A 22404-nucleotide genomic window follows, 5' to 3' on the forward strand; every position below is an offset into this window, starting at 1 on the left:
TCTTTATCCTTTAGTTCCAAATTATTCAGCAGTATAATTTGATGTAATTTTGTTTGATTGTGGTTAAGACATTAAGGCAACTATGGCTGGTCAGCAACGAAGGTAAGAGTATCTCTATTGATATTTAAGAAACATGAATGAAGTACTGTAGCATGAGAGAAGTGGAGTGTGAAGGTGCAGACTCTGTAATCCATTTAACTTCCAATTTTCTTTATTGAATGTTTTGATAACAATTTAATCTGCAGTATCTAACTATATGACATGTTTAAACTTTGCAATAAGAATTAAGTAGTTGCAGTATTGACAATTCATGTTACCGTAGATTCCGGACTACAGAGCGCACCTGATTAAAAGCCGCTGGCTCTAATTTTAGAAATAAAATCAATTTTTTACTTGTACAGGCCGCACCGGATTTTCGGCCGCAGGTGTCCCACGTTGTAATATGAGATATTTACACAGAAAGATATTACACGTGAGGATTTTTTAACTTTTAATTAAATCCATATGGTAACATAAACAAATACATATTGCAAATGCTTTTTTTCGAACCGTGCCTGTAACGCGGCTACTTTTAAATATATGTTGCGTATACTTTTTTACTGAACAACATTCCAATATCTCCTAACGACTGGTAAAAAATATATATACTGCAGCCTACCAGGAAAAGTTATTGATCGCCTTTAACTTAAAAGCAGCGTTCGCTCAGATCCAAAGCCGCTCCGCCGCTCCCCCCCGCCGTCCTGTTTATCGCAAACCGGTATCCCACAAGACGCGGCGAAACCGGGTGTGACGTCATAGCATCCCGCGATGTAGTACAGAAAACAAATATAGTTAAAACACTTCTAACTTTAACTAGAAAATGAATTACTAAGCGAAAATATTATAAACTAAATAACTGCCATAAAGGCAGCACAATGCTTTTCTTCGAGTGTTTTCCATGTTGATGAGGGTGAGTACAAATGACTGATTTACAATAATTTAATTGTGAAAATGCGCTTGATTTATCGTACAATTTCATTGGACCTCTGTGAACTACTCATCAATTTTATTGGTCTACTGTTACGAGGCAAAATGTTTTTGGTGGCATGAAAAAAATAATGTATTAGCCGCACCGTATTAAAGGCCGCAGAGTTCAAAGCTGTTCAAAATGTGGGAAAAAAGTAGCAGCTTAAAATACGGAATCTACGGTATTCAGTTTCTGAACTGATGTTGATTAAAGCTCTATTAATTAAACGAACATATCTTTTGAAACTGTACTTGGGTTACTAACTTCCTGCTCCAATATTCAGCACCAACTCTAATCGATGCATAATTTCAATGTACAGGCATTTCCCATCAATAACCTGTACACGATGCCAAATTTGCCACACATCAGTCTGCAAGTCGAGGAACTGATCATTTGTGCTGTTAATTTTAATTCCTCCAAACTTAGTGGCCGTTTGCATCACATTAACAGTGTGCACCTTTAGGTCATTATTTTGTTATCAAGTAGGAACCCTGTCAATTGGACCTGAAAATCAAAAACTGTAAATGTGAGAATTTGAAGTAAAGATGTATCATCATGCTGAAAACATTCAACAGGTCAGACAAATTAAAAAATTTTCAGCTCTTTTCCACCACCCCTCCACTGCAACTTAAAATTAATTTTTCTCACTTTCTCTAATTTTAAGAAGGACCTTTGACCTGAAACATTCGCTCTATTTTGGCCAGCTGAATCCATTGTTTCATTATTTAAGTACTGTGCATTACTTTGGTTTGTCATTTCACAAATATCTATAAATTGTTTCTTTATTTATGGTGACAGTCTTCCATTCAGAAGAATGTATGTCAATATTTTGTATCCAACCTACCTGCTCACTTTGAAATATAGTTAGATTTTCCTGACCTTGGGTTTCCCTAAGGTATCGATGTCAAAATCCTGAAGGATCTCTGCCTGAGACATTATCTGCTCCCTGATCTGCTGAGCTCCTCCAGCATCTTTTGTGTATTAATTCAGATTTCTAGCATCTGCAGCCTTTTGTGTCTCAATGTCTTTATGATTTTTAGAATTTTGACTTAAAATTTTTTAGATTAATTTGTACACTTTGCTGCTTGACATTGTGACAAATTAATGAAGAGGGTGATGAAATATTTTCCTTGATTACTATTACTCTTTTTTTTCAGTATTGTGCAAAAAAAACAGCTAGGTTACTTGCAGCATTGCTACGTTTATGATGAGGCATCAAACTGAACATACTACCCTTGGTGTGGATGCATTCATTCAATTTTTATTCTGTAGTTTCATTCAATCAATCAGACCTATGGAAAAATAATCTAGTGGTAAAATTCATGCAATGACACAGCATTTTTATCAGCAATGTCAGTTACTGTAAGCTAACCTATTACATTTTTGTATGTTTTATCTCTACTTTTTAGATACGGCACAGGCTGTTTCCTCTTGTCTAACACAGGACAGAAGGTTAGTGTATTTTAATGTCTTGGAGTAATGTATAACAGTAAAGGCATTTGTAATGAAAATATTGAAGCACTAAACATTATATGCTTTGAGTCTAGTGGCTAAATTCTGTTGTATTGATTTTGTATTTCACAGTTGGCAACATTTCTTATATGATATTACAAATTTTAAAAAGTGCTGTTTTATTGAACTTGTTCTTTGTAGCCGGTGTTCTCTAAACATGGCCTTCTGACAACGGTAGCGTATAAATTAGGCAAGAACAAGCCTGCGTACTACGCACTGGAAGTAAGTTGTATTTCTTTTGGTCCTAAACTTATAGAATTCAGTTCTTCACCTTTTGTATATGATACAAATGTACTGTACAAATTCTAGTCATTAGACCCAATGACTGTTTTTCTTTGGTCCATTGGAGCTGCCTGTCACCTAATTTCATATCTCTTTTGCATTACCTTCTGATTCTTAAATATGTCCAACTTTCCTTTCATGGTATCCAGACATGCTGATTGTTAGTTTCCCTCTGAATTCCTACTAAATTTCCTAATAACTTTTATACTTGTGGTGCCTCATTTTGTTCTCAAAGAATTTGCTAAGGTAGAGGTTTTCAATTTTTAGGCTGGGGACTAGATGTTAATCTTTAACAGAACTATTCAGTCACTTTATTCAGTCACTTTACTGAAGAATATAACCCAAATAGGTTACATCTTTTCACTTGGAAAAGGTTCTGTGTTGGCATCATTACTATCCTTTCTTCTGTGCCATATATCTTTTGTAATAGGAAGAGTCTATGCAATGAGGCTCCATTGCAAAAATTATCTCTTGAGTCTACAGATTCTCACTTTGTGTCCCACTCCAGAAATTTGGGCACAGAACTTGTAAGCACACTGAACTGAAACCAGAACCATTCTATTGTATTGTTTCAGAGTAGGGGTTTTTCCCCTCATGTCCTCAAATTTCCATTTCTTGGCCAGCATCATCAAGCATGTCATTTGGTTATTACAGCAGATGATTGTAAAAGCTTGCAGGAACCATTTTGAATCCTGTGTTTTTTCTAATGGAATAATCAGAGCACATCAAAAACACTTTCATCAACAGCAAAGTGCTTTGGGACATTGTTTTTAAATGATTTGGTGCTTTTGTTTTCTTAAAACAGTCTTGAAATCCAATATTCCTACATAAGTGGTTTATGTATCTATCTTTTAGATTCCTCGCTAGGCTCTTGTTTTCCAAGATGAGCCCTTGTTGTTACCAACAAGCTGTCACGCTACATCTTTATTGAGATTTGTTCACTATTTTGTTATCTTATTCAGTCATTTATACTTGATTGTGTTAGGTGCTGCATACAGATTTCTTCTAAAAGCATTATCAAATGAAAGAAATGGATGGTCATCTGAACAAAATTTGGGCTTGATTGTTTTTGAATTATTGTGTGCATATGTATGTCCATATTTGTACTGAAATATGGACTCACCGGTGATATTACTGTGGGAGCTTTATCACTGACTTTTTATTCAAAGCAATCAACATAGCCACTCATTAATATGCTGGCATATTTAATCTATTCTCTTGAAGTAATATTGCCTGTATATTGAATGTGGAGGCTGGTCCTCCTCCCATATCAGTTAAGTGTTCTACAAAATAATTAAGATTCACATTAGCTAGCTTAAATCCCTCGCACCAAATATCAGTGATCACTGTCTGTGTTGTGACCATATTTGTTAGCCACATGTGGACTAAATCACTGATTGTTAAACACATGGAAATTTCAGCTTCTAAACTAGTACAGATCTAGATTTTTCACAAGTAGAAATCATTGTATCCTTTCCTTACACTTCTCATTTATCACCCCCCCCATTCCAGATTTGTAAGAAGCATTTTGCTTGGCAGTTCACTTCTGAAGCTGAGCAGCAACAAGTTATCAAATGGTATCATTGTGTGAAGTGAAGGAACGAACCAGCCCTGTCCGCAAAGCTTTGCTGGAAACGAGGACAAAGATGAATCCCTTGCTTTATGACTGTCAAAACTGGCGAGGTTTAACTATTTGCTTTATTTGTCACATGTACATTAAAACACAGTGATTTGTATCATTTGCATCAACACAGTCCAAGGATATGCTAGGGACCCCCTGCAAGTACTGCTGTGGTTTTGGAACCAACATAGCATGCCCGCAACTTGCCCTAACCTGTACGTCCTTGGAATGTGCGAAGAAAAGGGGGCACCCAGAGGAAACCCATGCAGTCACAGAGAGAACATACAAATTCATCACAGGCAGCAGTGGGAATTTTTTAACAGGCCTAAATACCAGGAGAACACAAAAACCTGAATTTTAAGATATTTAAAATGTTTTAAATAAAGAAAACCACACAAACACAGTTTGAAATTATTAAAACAAGCACTAAATTAGCTTCTTTCCTCATTGTCCCACAATTCCCATTTAACTGAATGAGTCAGCAGGTGCTGTAACTGTGTCTTACTTGGCAGAGATCAGATAGCAAATTCACCAGAGGAAATGATGGAGAATTTGAGAAAGCCCAGCTTCAGGGAAGTACAGCGCACTACCTGACAATCTATCCAGCTGCTTGTCTATCCATAAGTACAAAAGAAAGTGATGTGACAGTAAGTATAGGAGTAGAATGAGGTGGAGGATAAATGCATGGCTGAGGGATTGGAGCAGGGGGCAGGGATTCTGATTTCTGGAACATTGGGACCTCCTTTGGGGCAGGTGTGACCTGTACAAAAAGGATGGGTTGCACTTGAATCCCAGGGGGACCAATATACTGGTGGGGAGGTTTACTAAGGCTACTGGGGAGAGTTGAAACTAGAATTGTTGGGGGTGGTTGGAACTCAACTGAAGAGACTGGGGAAGATGCAGTTGGCTCACAGATAGAGAAAGCTTGGGGACGGTGTGTGAGGGAGGATAGGCAGGTGATAGAGAAGGGACACGCTCAGACGAATGGTTTGAGATGTCTATTTTAACGGAACGAGTATTGTGAACAAAGTGGATGAGCTTAGAGCGTGGATCAGTACTTGGAGCTATGATGTGGTGGCCATTATAGAGACTTGGATGGCTCAGGGACAGGAATGGTTACTTCAAGTGCCGGGTTTTAGATGTTCCAGAAAGGACAGGGAGGGAGGCAAAAGAGATGGGGGTGCAGCACTGTTGATCAAAGATGGTCTCATAGCTGCAGAAAAGGTGGATGTCATGGAGGGATTGTCTACGGATTCTCGATGGGTGGAAGTTAGGAACAGGAAGGGGTCAATAATTTGGTGGGTTTTTTTATATATAGGCCACCCAATAGTAACAGGGATATCGAGGAGCAGCTAGGGAAACAGATCCTGGAAAGGTGTAATAATGACAGAGTTGTCATGATGGGAGATTTTAATTTCCCAAATATCGATTGGCATCTCCCTAGAGGGAGGGGTTTAGATGGGGTGGCGTTTGTTAGCTGTGTTCAGGAAGGTTTCTTGACACAGTATGTAGATAAGCCTACAAGAGGAGAGACTGTACTTGATCTGGTATTGGGAAATGAACCTGGTCAGGTGGCAGATCTCAGTGGGAGAGCATTTTGGAGATAGTGATCATAATTCTATCTCCTTTACAATAGCATTGGAGAGAGATAGGAACAGACAAGTTAGAAAAGTGTTTAATTGGAGTAAGGGGAATTATGAGGCTATCAGGCAGGAAATTGGAACAGATGTTCTCGGGGAAAAGTACGAAAGAAATGTGGCAAATGTTCAGGGGATATTTGTGTGGAGTTCTGCATAGGTACATTCCAATGAGACAGGGAAGTTGTGGTAGAGTACAGGAACCGTGCTGTACAAAGGCTGTAATAAATCTAGTCAAGAAGAAAAAAGCTTGCAAAAGATTCAGAGCTAGGTAATGTCAAAGATCTAGAAGATTATAAGGCTAACAGGAAGGAGCTTAAAAAGGAAATTAGGAGAGCCGGAAGGGGCCATGAGAAGGCCTTGGCAGGTGTAGCATTATGGAAAACACCAAGGAATTCAGCAAGTATGTGAAGAGCAAGAGGATAAGATGTGAAAGAACAGGACCTATCAAGTGTGACAGTGGGGAAGTGTGTATGGAACCTGAGGAAATGGCAGAGGTACTTAATGAATACTTAAGTATTCACTATGGAAAAGGATCTTGGTGATTGTAGTGCTGACTTGCAGTAGACTGAAAAGCTTGAGCATGTAGATATTAAGAAAGAGGATGTGCTGGAGCTTTTGGAAAGCATAAAGTTGGTTAAGTCGCCGGGACTGGATGAGGTGTACCCCATGCTACTGTGGGAGGTGAGGGAGGAGATTGCTGAGCCTCTGGCGATGATCTTTGAATCAGCAGTGGGGATGGGAGAGGTTCCGGAGAATTGGAGGGTTGTTCCTTTATTCAAGAAAGGGAGTAGAGATAGCCCAGGAAATTAGACCAGTGATTCTTGCCTCAGTGGTTGGTAAGCTGATGGAGAAGATACTGAGAGGCAGGATTTATGAACATTTGGAGAGATAATATAATATAATTAGGAATAGTCAGCATGGCTTTGTCAAAGGCAGGTCAGGCCTTGCGAGCCTGATTGAATTTTTTGAAGATGTGAATAAACACATTGATGAAGGAAGAGCAGTAGATGTAGTGTATATGGATTTTAGTAAAGCATTTGATAAGGTACCCCATGCAAGGATTATTTAGAAAGTAAGGCGGCATGGCATCCAAGGGGACATTGCCTTCTGTGGGCAAGCCAGTTCTGGATCCACAAAGCAAAGAGTAGTTGTAGATGGGTCATATTCTGCATGGAGGTCGGTGACCAGTGGTGTGCCTCAGGGATCTGTTCTGGGACCCTTAATCGACCTAATTTTTATAAATAACCTGGATGAGGAAGTGAAGGGATAGGTTAGTAAGTTTGCTGATGACAAAGGTTGGAGGTGTTGTGGACAGTGTGGAGGGCAGTCAGAGTTTACAGCAGGACATTGATAGGATGCAAAGCTGGGCTGAGAAGTGGCAGATGGAGTTCAAGTGCGAAGTGGTTCATTTTGGTAGGTCAAAAATGATGGCAGAATATAGTATTAATGGTAACACTCTTGGCAGTGTGGAGGATCAGAGGGATCTTGGAGTCAGAGTCCATTGGAAGCCCAAAGCAGCTGTGCAGGTTGACTCTGGTTAAGAAGTCATACAGTGGAACTGAATTTAGGAGCCGAGGGGTAATGTTGCAGCTATATAGGACCTTGGTCAGACCCCACTTGGAGTACTGTGCTCAGTTCTGGTTACCTTACTACAGGAAGGATGTGGAAGCCATAGAAAGGGTGCAGAGGAGATTTACAAGGATGTTGCCTGGATTGGGGAGCATGCCTTATGAGAATAGGTTGAGTGAACTTGGCCTTTTCTCCTTGGAGCGACAGAGGATGAGAGGTGACCTGATAGAGATGTATAAGATGATGAGAGGCACTGATCGTGTGGATAGTCAGAGGCATTTTTCCAGGGCTGAAATGGTTGCCACAAGAGGACACAGGTTTAAGGTGCTGGGGAGTAGGTACAGAGGAGATGTCAGGGGCAAGTTTTTTACGCAGAGAGTGGTGAGTGCACAGAATGGGTTGCTGGCAACGGTTGAGGCAGATATGATAGGGTCTTTTAAGAGACTTTTGGATAGGTACCTTTTTGGCTTAGAAAATTAGAGGGCTGTGGGTAAGCCTAGTAATTTCTAAGGTAGGGACATATTCGGCACAACTTCGTGGGCCAAAGGGCCTGTATTGTGCTGTAGCTTTTCTATGTTTCTAAAGTGAAGCAGAAGCAAGCTTTTTAATTTGCAATGTGTTGTGTGATTCAGTGGGATTATGGTATGAACCACATAATCCTTTGATCCAATTAATATTGCTCTGAATACATTAAGTTACAGTCTCCCAGTGTTCTCAGTGAAATCTTGTGATTCACTACTCATTGAAGCAATGTCCTTTTATTTCTGTATGAATAGCTTTTTAGATTGGTGATTGGTTCTTGACAGCTTGTCAGAAGAAACATCATTGCAGAATCTGCTGTGTCTAAGCTCACAAGAACTCCATATGTTTCAATGAGATCACACCTTGTTTATCTAAACTCAAGATGTATACTATGTATAAAACAATGTATGTAGCAGGCTGGGTAAGGACAGCAGATTTTCCTTCCTGAAAGACATAGTGAATGTAAATTTTATGATAATTCAAAAGCTTGGTAGTCAGCATCAGATTATTTTACTCATTCATAATTGTATTTTTACTTTTAAATTGAGAAAGGTGGGAGTTGAAGTTTTTTCACTGGATTCCTACACAATCTTCTGCTCAGCCACGTAATCCTTGGATTAAATGTCTCTTGTTTTTTTAAAAAAAGAGCATCTGGAAAATATTTTTTTCATCTTGCTCTCATTCACATTCAAAGATTATAATGTTTATTCAATAGTACTTGTACTTAAAGGTTGAATGATTTTTACCCGCTGCATTTCAACAGCTGAAACCTGAGAACTGGCTTCTCAGAGTTGGCCTTTCTTCAATGTGACTGTTTTATTTCAGGTTAGTGTAAACAGAAACCAGCTTCCTAGTTGGTGAGCGACACCTTTTTAATATGATCAGAATTGGGTTTATTATCACCAGCATGTGCCATGAAATTTGTTAACTTGGCAGCAGCAGTTCAACGCAATACATGATGTAGAAGAAAAAATAAATAAAAGTAAATACCGTAGATTCCGGATTTTAAGCCGCTACTTTTTTCCCACATTTTGAACAGCTTTGAACTTTGCGGCCAATAATCCGAAGCGGCTAATGCATGATTTTTTTCATGCCGCCTCGTAAACATTTTGCCTCGTAACAGTAGACCAATAAAATTGATGAGTAGTTCACAGAGGTCCAATGAAATTGTACGATAAATCAAGCGCACTTTCACAATTAAATTATTGTAAATCAGTCATTTGTACTCACCCTCATCAACATGGAAAACACTCGAAGCATTGTGCTGCCTACTTAGTTTAAACTATATTTGTTTTCTGTACTACATCGCGGGATGCTATGACGTCACACCCGGTTTCGCGGTGTCTTGTGGGAAAATGCCGGTTTGCGATGAAACGGGACGGAGGGAGGGAGCGCATTACGCGAGCGGCTTTGGATCTGAGCGAACTCTGCTTTTAAGTTAAAGGTATCAATAACTTTTCCTGGTAGGCTGCAATATATATATTTTTTTACCAGTCGTTAGGAGATATTGGAATGTTGTTCAGTAAAGAAGTATACGCAACGTATATTTAAAAGTAGCCGCGTACGGGCACGGTTCGAAAAAAAGCATTTGCAATATGTATTTGTTTTTGTTACCATATGGATTTAATTAAAAGTTAAAAAAATCCTCACGTGTAATATCTTTCTGTGTAAATATCTCATATTACAACGTGGGACACCTGCGGCCGAAAATCTGGTGCGGCCTAAAATCCGATGCGGCCTTTACAATTAAAAAAATGATTTTATTTCTAAAATTAGAGCCAGCGGCTTAAAATCAGGTGCGCTCTGTAGTCCGGAATCTACGGTAAGTAAATCAGTTACAATATAAGTATATTGAATAGATTAAAAATCATGCAAATAAACAAATAATATATATTATAAAAGGTGAGGTAGTGTTCAAGGGTTCAATGTCCATTCAGGAATCAGATTGCAGAAGGGAAGCTGTTCCTGAATTGAGTGTGTGCCTTCAGGCTTCTGTACCTCCTACCTGATGGCAACGGTGAGAAACGGGCCTGCCCTGGGTGCTGGAGGTCCTTAATGATGCAAGCTGCCTTTCTGAGATGCTGCTCCTTGAAGATGTCCTGGGTACTTTGTAGGCTAGTACCCAAGATGGAGCTGTCTAGATATACAACTTTCTGCAGCTTCTTTCTTCAAACTCCCAATGAAGTATGGTTGCTGTCTTGCCTTCTTTATAACTGCATCAATATGTTGGGATATGGTTACGTCCTTGGATCTTGACACCCAGGTAATTGAAACTCCTCAGTCTCTTCACTTATCCCTCTGAGGACTGGTATGTGTTCCTTCGTCTTGCCCTTCCTGAAGTCCACAATCAGCTCTTTCATCGTACTGACATTGAGTGCCAGGTTGTTGCTGTGACATTACTCCACTGGTTGGCATATCTTCCTCCTGTACACCCTCTCGTCGCCATTTTAATATGTACAATATAATGAAAAAGGCTAAATTACGTTTAGGTATGGAGTTATTTTATTATAAGACCACATGCTTACAGTAAAAAAAAAGTGGTGCTACTTTCATCAAACTCATTGTTTCTCATTAAGTTACACTTTTTTTCCTTTAGGGATCAGTCGCTATAGGTGGTGCTGTAGTGCGATGGTTGCGAGAAAATCTTCGTATCATTAATTCAGCTGAGGAAGTTGGCAAGTGTTACTTAATTTTTATTTCTGAGTACAGAAAATAAATAGGAAAATACAAAGTTTTGATTTTTTTTACATCCCTGGGTTTTGTACTTTTCATAAAATAAGTTAATAGTATTATTTCATTGAAATTCCACATTTGTATATCAGTGTAACATCCTGACCCAGTTATTTATGGAGAAACATGAAAATGTATGGCACTATAAAAATAAACATCATTGCAGATTGTCACAGATAATTTCCTTGTTTGTAAACAAAATATTCTGCATTTATATGACTGCCATCATTTTTTTCCCGGGTATTCCTGTATCTCATCATATCATTGAAGGATACCTTCCTCTAAGTCTATTGAAGATCCATTACTTACATTCGTAGTTGTTTAGTAAAATGGTAACTAAAATACCCTAGCCTAGCAATTTACCACCTTTCTGATGTGCTTGCTGAATAAATGAGTTGTACAAAAGCGATTGTGAAAATTTTCATGGTTTTTTTAAAGTTCTGTTGAATAAGTGCTAAAGTTATCTGCCTTTTTTTTTCAGAAAAGCTTGCTGCATCTGTGGGTTCCTCTCATGGTTGCTATTTTGTTCCAGCCTTCTCGGGGTTATATGCACCATATTGGGAACCTAGTGCAAGAGGGTAAGAGCTTAATTTTCATCCCTATACCAAAAAAGTGATTGTTTTGTAGTGTCTGTCTATTGGATTTATCATTGTTGTGCTTATAATGGTTTAATGGTTTGAAAGCTCTAGCAGTTACTGCAATCAGTGTCAGAACCAATTTTGCTATTGTGTATACTATGTAACTCAGCAGTTGTATTTGTCTAGAATGGGATGCATGAGGTATTTGCTGATCAATCAATGCTGCTAATATATTAATTTTTTCCAAGGCTGGAGAGAATCTGTGTAGATGACAACAAGCTATGTTTAAATTTTATATGGTTAATAACCTTCCATTAGAACTGGAAATTGTGTGCAAATAAGTTTAAAAGGGAGAGAGCAAAAGGCAATATGTTGGAAAATTTAGAAGGCAAAAGAAAATAAACGAGAAAGGGTTGTTGGTGCAAACAAAACGTGAATCAAAATCTGGAGAAGTGCTCACAATCAAGTTTATTGTCTATACACAGCTGCAATGAAGAATCATCAGCAGCATTACAGACACATACATCATTAACAACATTCACAAGGAAAATAAAACATTAAACATAACTTGTACACAATGGCAGTTAGTTCAAGAACTGTATGGTTGAAAGGAAGAAGCTGTCTTGAACTTGGTGATGTGGGACTTCAGGCTCCTGTGCCTTCTGCCTTATGAGTAGGTAGCTGGGAAAAGACGGCATTGTGTTGGGGATCTTTGCTAGATGTCGCCATCTTGAGGATGCACCTCCTGTAGATCACAAACACGAGAAATTCTACATAAGCAGGAAATCCAGAGCAACTCCAGCATTTTGTGTGTGGAACTCGGCCGGTCAGGCGGCATCCAAAGAAATGAATAAACAGCCATCGCTTCAGGCAGAGACTCTTCAGGAGTGGAAAGGAAGGAGGAAGACGCCAGAGTAAAGGTGGGGGCAGGGGAAGGAGGATAACTAGCAGGAGATGGAAGAAGCCAGGTGAATAGGGAGAATAAAGGGCTGGAGAAGAAATGACTTCTACGAGAGAGTGAACCACAGAAGAAAGGGAAGGAGGAGGGGACCCAGGGGAAGGTGATAGGCAGATGAGAGGCCAAAGTGGGAATAGAAGAAGAGGGGAGGGTAGGAAAAATATTTTTTTACCGGAGGAAGAAATTGATATTCACACATGAATTTTGGCAGCTTGCAGGGATAAGTATTGGGAAGGAGATTACTGGGAAGGGATAAATAGACAAGGAAATCATTGAGGGAGCACTGCCTGACAAAAGTGGTGTGGGTGGAGGGCAGAAGTTAAGTATGTATTTGGTGGTAGCATCTCTTTGGAGATGGTGGAAGTTGTGGAGAATGATGTATTGGATTTGGAGGTGTATGGGGTGATAAGTAAGGACAGGAGGAACTCTATCACTGTTAAGAAGGCAGGAAGATGGCGTGAGCATGGATGTTCAGGAAATGAGAGAGATGTGAGTGAGGGTAGCATCAATAGTGGAGGAAGGGGAAACCCTGTCCTTTGAAGGAGGAGGACATCCCTGATTTGGAAAGGAAAGCCACATTCTGGGAGCAGATGCAGCAGTGATGAAGGAACTGAGCTCGGGTGCATGAAGCAGCACCAACGCAGCCATCAGTGTAGCAGAGGAAGAGCTGCGGAGCATTACTAGGGAAAGCTTGGAACAGACTGTTCTGTGTAGCCAACTAAAAGGCGGGTATAGCTGGGGCCCATGTGGGTTCTCGCAGCTACCCCATGAACCTGGGCAAAGCAGGAGGAGCTGAAGGAAAATTATTGATTGTGGGGACCAGCTCTGCCAGGCAGAGGAGGATAGTGATGGGTGGGAACTGGCTGGTTCGTCTATTGAGAAAGAAGCGGCGAGCTTTGAGGCCAGCTTGATGGGGGATAGTGACTGGACAACCATGGTGAAAATGAGGCGATCAGAGGCAGGGAATTGAAAATTTGGAGATCAAGAGCATGAGAAATGTTGCAGTGTAGGTGGGAAGGGACTGACCTAGGAGGGATAGAATGGAGTTGAGGTATGAAACATCCCCTGCAGATACTACCAAGGGTGGGCCCACGATATACTGGGCAGAGTCCATTACCCTCTAGAGCTTCTTGTATTTCTGTACATTTGCATTGCCATGCCAGACCATGTTGCCATCTGTGAGGATATTTTCAACAGTGCACCTCCAGACTCTTGTTAAGAGTATTCAATGGCAAACTGAACCACCTCAGCCTCCTAAGAAAGTAAAGACACTGGCACACTTTCTTTGTTAAGTATACATGGAGCAAGAACAATAATGGAATAATATGATTACACATTTTTACTGAGTTAGGCTAGTAACACTACACACTGACAACTTGCAGTGTGGGAGTGCCAAATCAGGCCTGCTGAGACAAAAATGCATGCACTTAAACACGCCTGACAGAAGAGAGCCCAAGCAATTAACCGCACTATCAAACACCCACTTGTACACTTACTACCTTCTCACAATCGATCAGATACAATTCTGATCACATCTATGTGCTGGGCCCAGGGCATGTCATCTGATATGTTAACAACCAGAAGTTTAAAGCTGCTGACTCTCTCCACCACCATTCATCTAAAATATCTTGGCACACTTTCATCTTCCTTCCCCTTCCTGAAGTCAACAGTCATCTCTTCAGTTTTGTTGATGTTGAGCAAGGGGTTGTTTTTGCAGCACCACTCAACCAGGTGATAAAACCACCTGTGACTCATCCAACTATAGTAGTACCAGCAGTGAATTTGAAGATGGCATTGAAGCTGTGCTTAGCCACGCAGCAGTGTGTGTATAACGAGTTAGGTAGGGAAATAAATATGCCTTCAGGCGCATCTGTGTTGGTGGTCAGCACGGAAGAGATATTGTTACCGGTCTTCTCGGGTCTGCTGATGAGGAAATTGAATATCCAATTTCAGAGGGAGATGCAGATGCCAGGTCTTGAAGCAGGGTGATTATGTTGAATGCCCAGCTGTAGTCAATAAATAGCAGCCTGATGTGAGTTCCTGTTGTCCAGAAGAGAGTGAAGAGCTGGAGAAATTGAATGTACTGTTGACCCGCTGTGGTAGATAAATTGGAGTTAATCCAAGTTTTCTGAGGCAGGAGTTGATTCACACAATAACAAACTTCTCAAAGCTCTACATTGTAGTTGATCTAGGTGCTATCGGATAGGTGTTGAAGAAGGTCACTGTGCTCTTGAGTACCAGTATAAATGCATTTTTAAATCGGGTGGGAACCTCAGACCACAGAAGTGAGAAGTTGATACATCGGTATGTATTCTAGCCTGTTGGTCTACATGGTCTTTAATACTTGGCCAGGTACGCCGTCTAGACCAGACACTTATCGAAATGTGTATAAAAGGCATTCAGCTCATCTGGCAATGACCCATCACTGCCCCTTATGCTATCTAATCTCTTCTTGCACAAAGTTATTATGTATGTCCTGCCCAGCCATTGAGCTTCTTCCTCTGATTCCAGTTTGGTTCAAATTTCCTCTGCGTTCAGAATGGCTTTCCAAAGCCTGTATCTAGACTTCTTGTATAACTCTGGGTCACCAGCCTTAAACACCTCAGATCGAGCCCTCAGCAGATTACAAATCTCCTAGTTCATCCAGCACTACTCAGAAGACTCAGAATGGCTTTATGGTACAAACATATCCAAACATACACTTATGAAGTAAGTGACGATTGCAGCATATTCATTAAGGTATGTTAACAAATCCTTGAGCACAGTCCAGTCCACTAACTGCATTTGCTCCTCTGCTTCTGCCATCCAGCTCTTTGTAGTCCTCTTCACTGGTATCGTATTCTTCAATCTGTGTACACAGGCAGGAGCTGCACATCCAGATGGATTTGCCAGCGTGTGGATGAGAGATGGGTGATGGACATTCTTGCTGGTGATATAGCAGTGGTTGTGAGTTGAGTCCTCGACTATTGCAGGTCATGTGTTGATAGTAGTAGTTGGGCAAAAACTAAGCTAACCTGATCAAAGTCCCACCACAATGTGGCTGGCATCAGCATATGCTGCTTTGTACTTGATCACAACACTTGCACTCAGTGACTGTTTTATTTGGTACAGGAGTGGAGCATGGTGTGGCATTCTACTGCTGTAGCCCATCTACTTCAAGGTTTACGTACACAACGCTGGAAGAACTCAGCAGGTCAGGCAGCATCCGTGAGAAAAGAGTAGCCAATGTTTCGGGCCGAGACCCTTAATCAGGAATGGGGGAGGGGGAAGAGAGGGCCGAAGCCCAGTTATAGAGATGTGGGGGGGGGGGGGGTAGGGCTAGAGGCACCAGGTGGAAAACCAATCAGAGGAAAGATAAAGGGGGGGAGGGGATAAGCATGAAAGAACTGTAGAGATAAAGGAGCAGAAAGTTGAAAGGGGAGAGAGGCAGAGAGGTAGCTGGGGGAGGGGGAGGGAAATACCGGAAATTGGAGAATTCAGTGTTCATACCACCAGGCTGGAGGCTACCCAGACGGTAGATGAGGTGTTGCTCCTCCAACCTGAGTTTGGCCTCATCATGGCAGTAGAGGAGGCCATGTATGGGCATATCTAGATGGGAATGAGAGGCAGAGTTGAAGTGGGTGGCAACCGGGGGGTCCTGTCTATTGTGACGGATGGAACTTCCAATTCCCTGGCCCCGACCGCTTCATTTTTACCATGGATGTTCAATCCTTACACACATCCATCCCACATCAAGAAGGCCTTAAAGCCCTCCGCTACTTTTTGGATAACAAACCCCACCAGTTCCCCAGCACCATCACACTTCTCCGGTTGACGGGGCTTGTTCTAACTCTCAATAACTTCTCCTTTGGTTCTTCCCACTTTCTCCAGATCAAGGGTGTAGCCATGGGCACTCGCATGGGCCCCAGCTATGCCTGCCTCTTTGTGGGTTATGTGGAACAGTCTATGCTCCAAATCTACACTGGCACCACTCCCCAACTTTTCCTCCGCTACATCGATGACTACATTGGTGCTGCTTCCTGCACCCATGCTGAGCTCGTCAATTTCATCAACTTTGCCTCTAACTTTCACCCAGCCCTTAAATTCACTTGGTCCATCTCAGACACTTCTCTCCCCTTTCTTGATCTCTCAGTCTCCATCTCAGGAGACAGACTATCTACTGACATCTTCTACAAACCCACTGACTCCCATAACTATCTTGACTATACCTCTTTCCACCCTGCCCAATGCAAAAATGCCATTCCCTATTCCCAGTTCCTCCGTCTCTGTCACATCTGCTCCCAGGATGAGGCTTTCCATTCCAGGACTTCTCAAATGTCCTCTTTCTTTCAGGATCGTGGTTTCCCTTCTGGCATCATCAAAAATGCCCTCACCCGCATCTCTTCCACTTCCCACACATCAGCCCTTAACCCATCCTCCTGTCACCACAACAGGGACAGGATTCCCCTTGTCCTCACCTACCACCCCACCAGCCTCCGGATCCAACACATTATCCTCCGCAACTTCCGCCACCTTCAACAGGACCCCACCACCCAGCACATCTTTCCCTCCCTACCCCTCTCAGCTTTTCGCAGGGATCATTCCCTCCACGACTACCTGGTCCACACGTCCCTCCCCACAGAACTGCTACCTGGCACTTATCCCTGTAAGCGCAAATGCTACACCTGTCCCCACACCTCCCCCCTTACCACCATTCCGGGCCCCAGACAGTCCTTCCAGGTGAGGCAACACTTCACCTGCGAGTCTGCTGGAGTTGTCTATTATATCCGGTGCTCCCGGTGCGGCCTCCTCTACATCGGCGAGACCGGACGCAGATTGGGGGACCACTTCGTCGAGCACCTCCGCTCCGTCCGTCACAATAGACTGGACCTCCCGGTTGCCACCCACTTCAACTCTGCCTCTCATTCCCATGTAGATATGCCCATACATGGCCTCCTCTACTGCCATGATGAGGCCAAACTCAGGTTGGAGGAGCAACACCTCATCTACCGTCTGGGTAGCCTCACGTCTTAATAAGCTGGTAAGGAAGGCGGGCTCTGTCGTGGGCAAAGTACTGGAGAGTTTAACATCGGTAGCTGAGCGAAGGGCGCTGAGTAGGCTACGGTCAATTATGGAAAACCCTGAACATCCTCTACATAGCACCATCCAGAGACAGAGAAGCAGTTTCAGCGACAGGTTACTGTCGATGCAATGCTCCTCAGACAGGATGAAGAGGTCAATACTCCCCAATGCCATTAGGCTTTACAATTCAACTGCCAGGACTTAAGAACTTTTTTTTTAAAGCTATTATTAATGCTTTTTGAGTTAGTGATTTAGATGCATATCATATTATTACTGAGTTAAGTATTGTATGTAATGAGTTTTTGCTACAACAAGTGTATGGGACATTGGAAAAAAATGCTGAATTTCCCCATGGGGATGAATAAAGTATCTATCTATCTATCTATCTATCTATCTATCTATCTATGCTTATCCCCTCCCCCCTTTATCTTTCCTCTGATTGGTTTTCCACCTGGCGCCTCTAGCCCTTCCCCCTCCCCTATCTCTATTACTGGGCTTTGGCCCTCTCTTCTTCTCTCCCCGCCCCCCCCCCCCCCCCATTCCTGATGAAGGGTCTTGGCCTGAAACATTGGCTACTCTTTTCTCACGGATGCTGCCTGACCTGCTGAGTTCTTCCAGCGTTGTGTATGTATCCTTTGATCCACAGCATCTGCAGTTGTATTTTTGTTGTTTTACTTCAAGGTTTGATGTGTTGTGTGTTCAGAAGTGCTTGTCTGCATACCATTGTTATAATGCATGGTCATTTCAGTTACTGTTGCATTCTTGTCAGCTTGAACCGGTTTGGCGATTCTCCTCTGACCTCACTCATTTATGAGGTTTTTTTGCCCAAGGAACTGCCATTCACTGATTTTGTTTTTTGTTTATCACACCATTCTCTGTAAACTCAAGAGATTAAGCGTGAAAATTAGTGGTTTCTGAAATACTTGAGCCACGTCGTCTGGCACCAACAATCATTTCATGGTCAAAGACACGGATCACATTTCTTCCCCATTCTGATGTTCAGTCTGAGGAACAACTGAACTTCTTCACCTTGCCCGCATGCCTTTTATGCATTGAGTTGCTGCCATATGATTGCCTGATTAGATATTTGCATTGTTATGATACCAGCCCCCTCCTTTGTGAGAATTGCAAGAGCCCTAGGGAAGGGGGGGTCAATGACCCGAGAGAGAGAGAGAGAGAGAGAGAGACAGGCTGAATGGACACAGGAAATGGAAAGACATTCCACTGGGACAAAAGCTGGTGACTGTGGCATTGTTCTCAGGAGACACCTGGGAACTGCAGACGTGCCAACTCGCAGGGACATTGTAAAGCCCTCGGGCAAAGTGGGCTGGTTGAGAGAGAGAGGTTGCATCACCTGCAACCTGATTGACACCTGAGATCCCGTGAGGCAGTATAAAGAAGGGTCTGAAAGAGGACGACCCTCAGACGCACCAAGGAGACACCAAGAAGCACGATACCGCTTCCCGTGGGAACGGGAAGCCATTTTGAAATAAGCCACGTGCGTTAAATTCCGAATGCGGGGTTTGTGGCTGGAACCAACGGAAGATCGCTTTTTAACTAACAACGGGGAAGATCGCTCCCCTGATTACACGGATGTAAACGGCAAGTTTTTCCGTTTTATCTCTCTCTCTCTCCAACACGTGAAACCAAAAGAGAAAAGCCTGCAGACTTCAGAGTGACTCTTTATATTTCCAATTGGACTCAGTATTATACCCTAGACAACGAAAGAGCTTATTTCTGAGTGATTATTAATGTACCTGCGTTTTAGATTGAGTATTGACGCATGTTATCTGAATGTTTGTATTAACCTTAATTTTTGTGCCCCTTTATTAATAAAACTTTTGAAAATAGTACCATTGGACTTCAACTGACATATCTATCTTTGCTGGTAAGTGAAACCAGTTACTGGTTACGTAACAAGTGGGGGCTCGTCCGGGATTTGAAACCAAACGGGAGGGTCAGTGAATCGGGCTGTAAGTCCAAACTTAAATCTGGTTTCGCAGGTAGCCAGACAGAAAACCAGCAAAGATGGACGTGTGTGAATTTATGAAAAACGCGACTGTGGCGGCGCTAGAGGTGAGCACCAAAGCAGACTTGTTAAATTTGGCGAAGGGCTTAGAGATGGAAAACGAGCAGGATCAAGCTGAGAGGCAAAGACAGCATGAAATTCGGATCAGAGAGTTAGCAGCAGCCGAGAGAGCGGCAGCGGGGAGAGAAAGAGAGAGGGAGGAGCTAAGGAGAGAGCGGTTTAATGTTAGTCGGGAGCTGAAAGTAGTACCTCCGTTCGAAGAGACGGATGTTGATAGTTATTTCTTGTTTTTTGAAACGGTGGCAGTGAACCAGAAGTGGCCACAAGAGCAGTGGGTCGCGTTGTTACAAAGTGTGTTAGCAAGAGGGAGGATTTGGGCAGCCATGATGCCGACCCGCCGACCGGCGAGTACGGTGGCCCCGCCCCTAGAGTCCCAAAGCTATCGCGCATGCGCGGTCACACGCAGCCTGTCGGAAAAAGCGGCTGAGAAAGAGGACAGTTTAAATGAAGCCAGTGGTGATCTGGCCAAGATGTTTTTACCGACCCTGTACCATGAGGGTTCCGAGGGTGGAAAAACAGAAAGCAGTAAAGTAAAAGGGGGTAAGGGAGAGGAAATAGCCCTGCCCTTAGTGAAGAGAAAGGTCCTAGAGGTAGGAACTAAAGTTGAGAAACGGATAAAGTTGTTAAAATGTCCAGAGTTGGACATGGTTAATCTGTCTGGTTTGGCAGAATTGTTTGAAGAAGTTCAGAGTTCTAAAGGTGTTCTCGATGGTCCCGAGAGTGAAATGAGGGCAGTCTTAGAGAGGAAGGGTATCCTTGCTGTGGAGAAGTCAGCTGAAATGGCCGAGGAGGTTGTTTCAGCTCGCAGGGTTGCGCCTTCCCCAACGGGGGGCTGCCTAGAGAGTAGCTGGAAGGATCGGGGGACGTTAGAATTTGAAAAAGGTACGGGTATTGAAAGCCTGGAAGGGGCCAATGTCCCGTTTGAGTGTGTCCAAGATGGGGGCGCACGTGGTGCTGAACCTGGTAACAGCGCTCAGGGGAAGTCTGAGGTGTTTGATTCAGGGGGACGGGGCGGCCGTCTTTGTGAATCAGATAGGGTTGGTTCAGTAGGAAAAGGGTTAACCTTGGTAACCGTGGGAAGTGTGAGTTCCACGGTGTTTGTGTTCGAGAGTGGGGCCAAGGTTAGTGCCGAATTTAAGGGGGGAATGAGGATTGTTACTGAAGGAAACGGAAAGTCTGTAGTTCCCAAGTCGAAGGAAGAAATTTTAAACCTGGCAGATCGCTCACAGAGTGAGTCGGGAAATAGCGGGGCCCCCCACTCTATTGTTACGCCAGGGTGGGGTGTGAAGAGGTTGCATTCGAAATGCTACCTGAAAGAGGAGTTGGAATTAAAAACAAATAGCCTGAAGGGTCTTGACAGTCTGGGGCATGGTGTTGAAAAAAATAGCCCCGATGAACGAGGCGGGCGGGAGTTCACCACGCCAAATTACTCAAAGTCCCAACGGGGGGACTCGCCAGAAAAGAGGTGACGGTTAATGGGGATGCCATTTTTTTTAACAGCAAAGCAGGTTTTACGGGTTGCGCCAAAGCCTGTGAATAATAAAGACAGACCTTTGGAGACCTGCCGGCGAAGTAAACCGACCGAAACGATTAGTATTCGCATAAACTTTTGTAGATGCACCTAAGCTAAGATCACACCTCCGCAGTTTTGTTGCTGAAAACAATAAATAAATAGGTGGTTATTGAATTGAAGTCTGATGCTACAAGACTTTAAGATATTAAGATGTTAAGATATTAACTAAAGGGGCACTGTACTTGTTAACTGTTTAGATGCTGACTTGAATGTATAACTGTATTACTCTGTAGTGAAAAGAAAAGCTTCTGTATTGTATTAGATTCAAAATTTCTGTAAGACTGTACCACTCTGGGTTTTAACCGCTGGTAAAAACCTTTTTAAGAGGGGAGGTGTTATGATACCAGCCCCCTCCTTTGTGAGAATTGCAAGAGCCCTAGGGAAGGGGGGGTCAATGACCCGAGAGAGAGAGAGAGAGAGAGAGAGAGAGACAGGCTGAATGGACACAGGAAATGGAAAGACATTCCACTGGGACAAAAGCTGGTGACTGTGGCATTGTTCTCAGGAGACACCTGGGAACTGCAGACGTGCCAACTCGCAGGGACATTGTAAAGCCCTCGGGCAAAGTGGGCTGGTTGAGAGAGAGAGGTTGCATCACCTGCAACCTGATTGACACCTGAGATCCCGTGAGGCAGTATAAAGAAGGGTCTGAAAGAGGACGACCCTCAGACGCACCAAGGAGACACCAAGAAGCACGATACCGCTTCCCGTGGGAACGGGAAGCCATTTTGAAATAAGCCACGTGCGTTAAATTCCGAATGCGGGGTTTGTGGCTGGAACCAACGGAAGATCGCTTTTTAACTAACAACGGGGAAGATCGCTCCCCTGATTACACGGATGTAAACGGCAAGTTTTTCCGTTTTATCTCTCTCTCTCTCCAACACGTGAAACCAAAAGAGAAAAGCCTGCAGACTTCAGAGTGACTCTTTATATTTCCAATTGGACTCAGTATTATACCCTAGACAACGAAAGAGCTTATTTCTGAGTGATTATTAATGTACCTGCGTTTTAGATTGAGTATTGACGCATGTTATCTGAATGTTTGTATTAACCTTAATTTTTGTGCCCCTTTATTAATAAAACTTTTGAAAATAGTACCATTGGACTTCAACTGACATATCTATCTTTGCTGGTAAGTGAAACCAGTTACTGGTTACGTAACAGCATTAACAAGCAGGTATACCAAAAGATGGCCACTGAGCATATACTTAGTACAGTATGAATTTGATTATCCAGCATACTGAGGATTTTGCTAGTTCTGGG

At 42.6% G+C, this 22404-nt stretch overlaps 1 protein-coding gene across 2 annotated transcripts in view; it reads left to right on the plus strand.

Moving 5' to 3' along the window:
- LOC140727833 (glycerol kinase) overlaps positions 1–22404 on the plus strand; it is a 133703-nt gene that overhangs the window by 90778 nt on the left and 20521 nt on the right. For both annotated transcript variants that reach the window (XM_073045636.1, XM_073045637.1), the window contains exons 11-14: positions 2416–2458; positions 2660–2740; positions 10749–10827; positions 11364–11460. In XM_073045636.1, coding sequence (XP_072901737.1) covers positions 2416–2458; positions 2660–2740; positions 10749–10827; positions 11364–11460 — 300 coding nt within the window. The remainder of the gene's footprint in view (positions 1–2415; positions 2459–2659; positions 2741–10748; positions 10828–11363; positions 11461–22404) is intronic.

Source organism: Hemitrygon akajei, chromosome 5, assembly GCF_048418815.1.
Source record: "Hemitrygon akajei chromosome 5, sHemAka1.3, whole genome shotgun sequence".
Taxonomy (NCBI): domain Eukaryota; kingdom Metazoa; phylum Chordata; class Chondrichthyes; order Myliobatiformes; family Dasyatidae; genus Hemitrygon; species Hemitrygon akajei.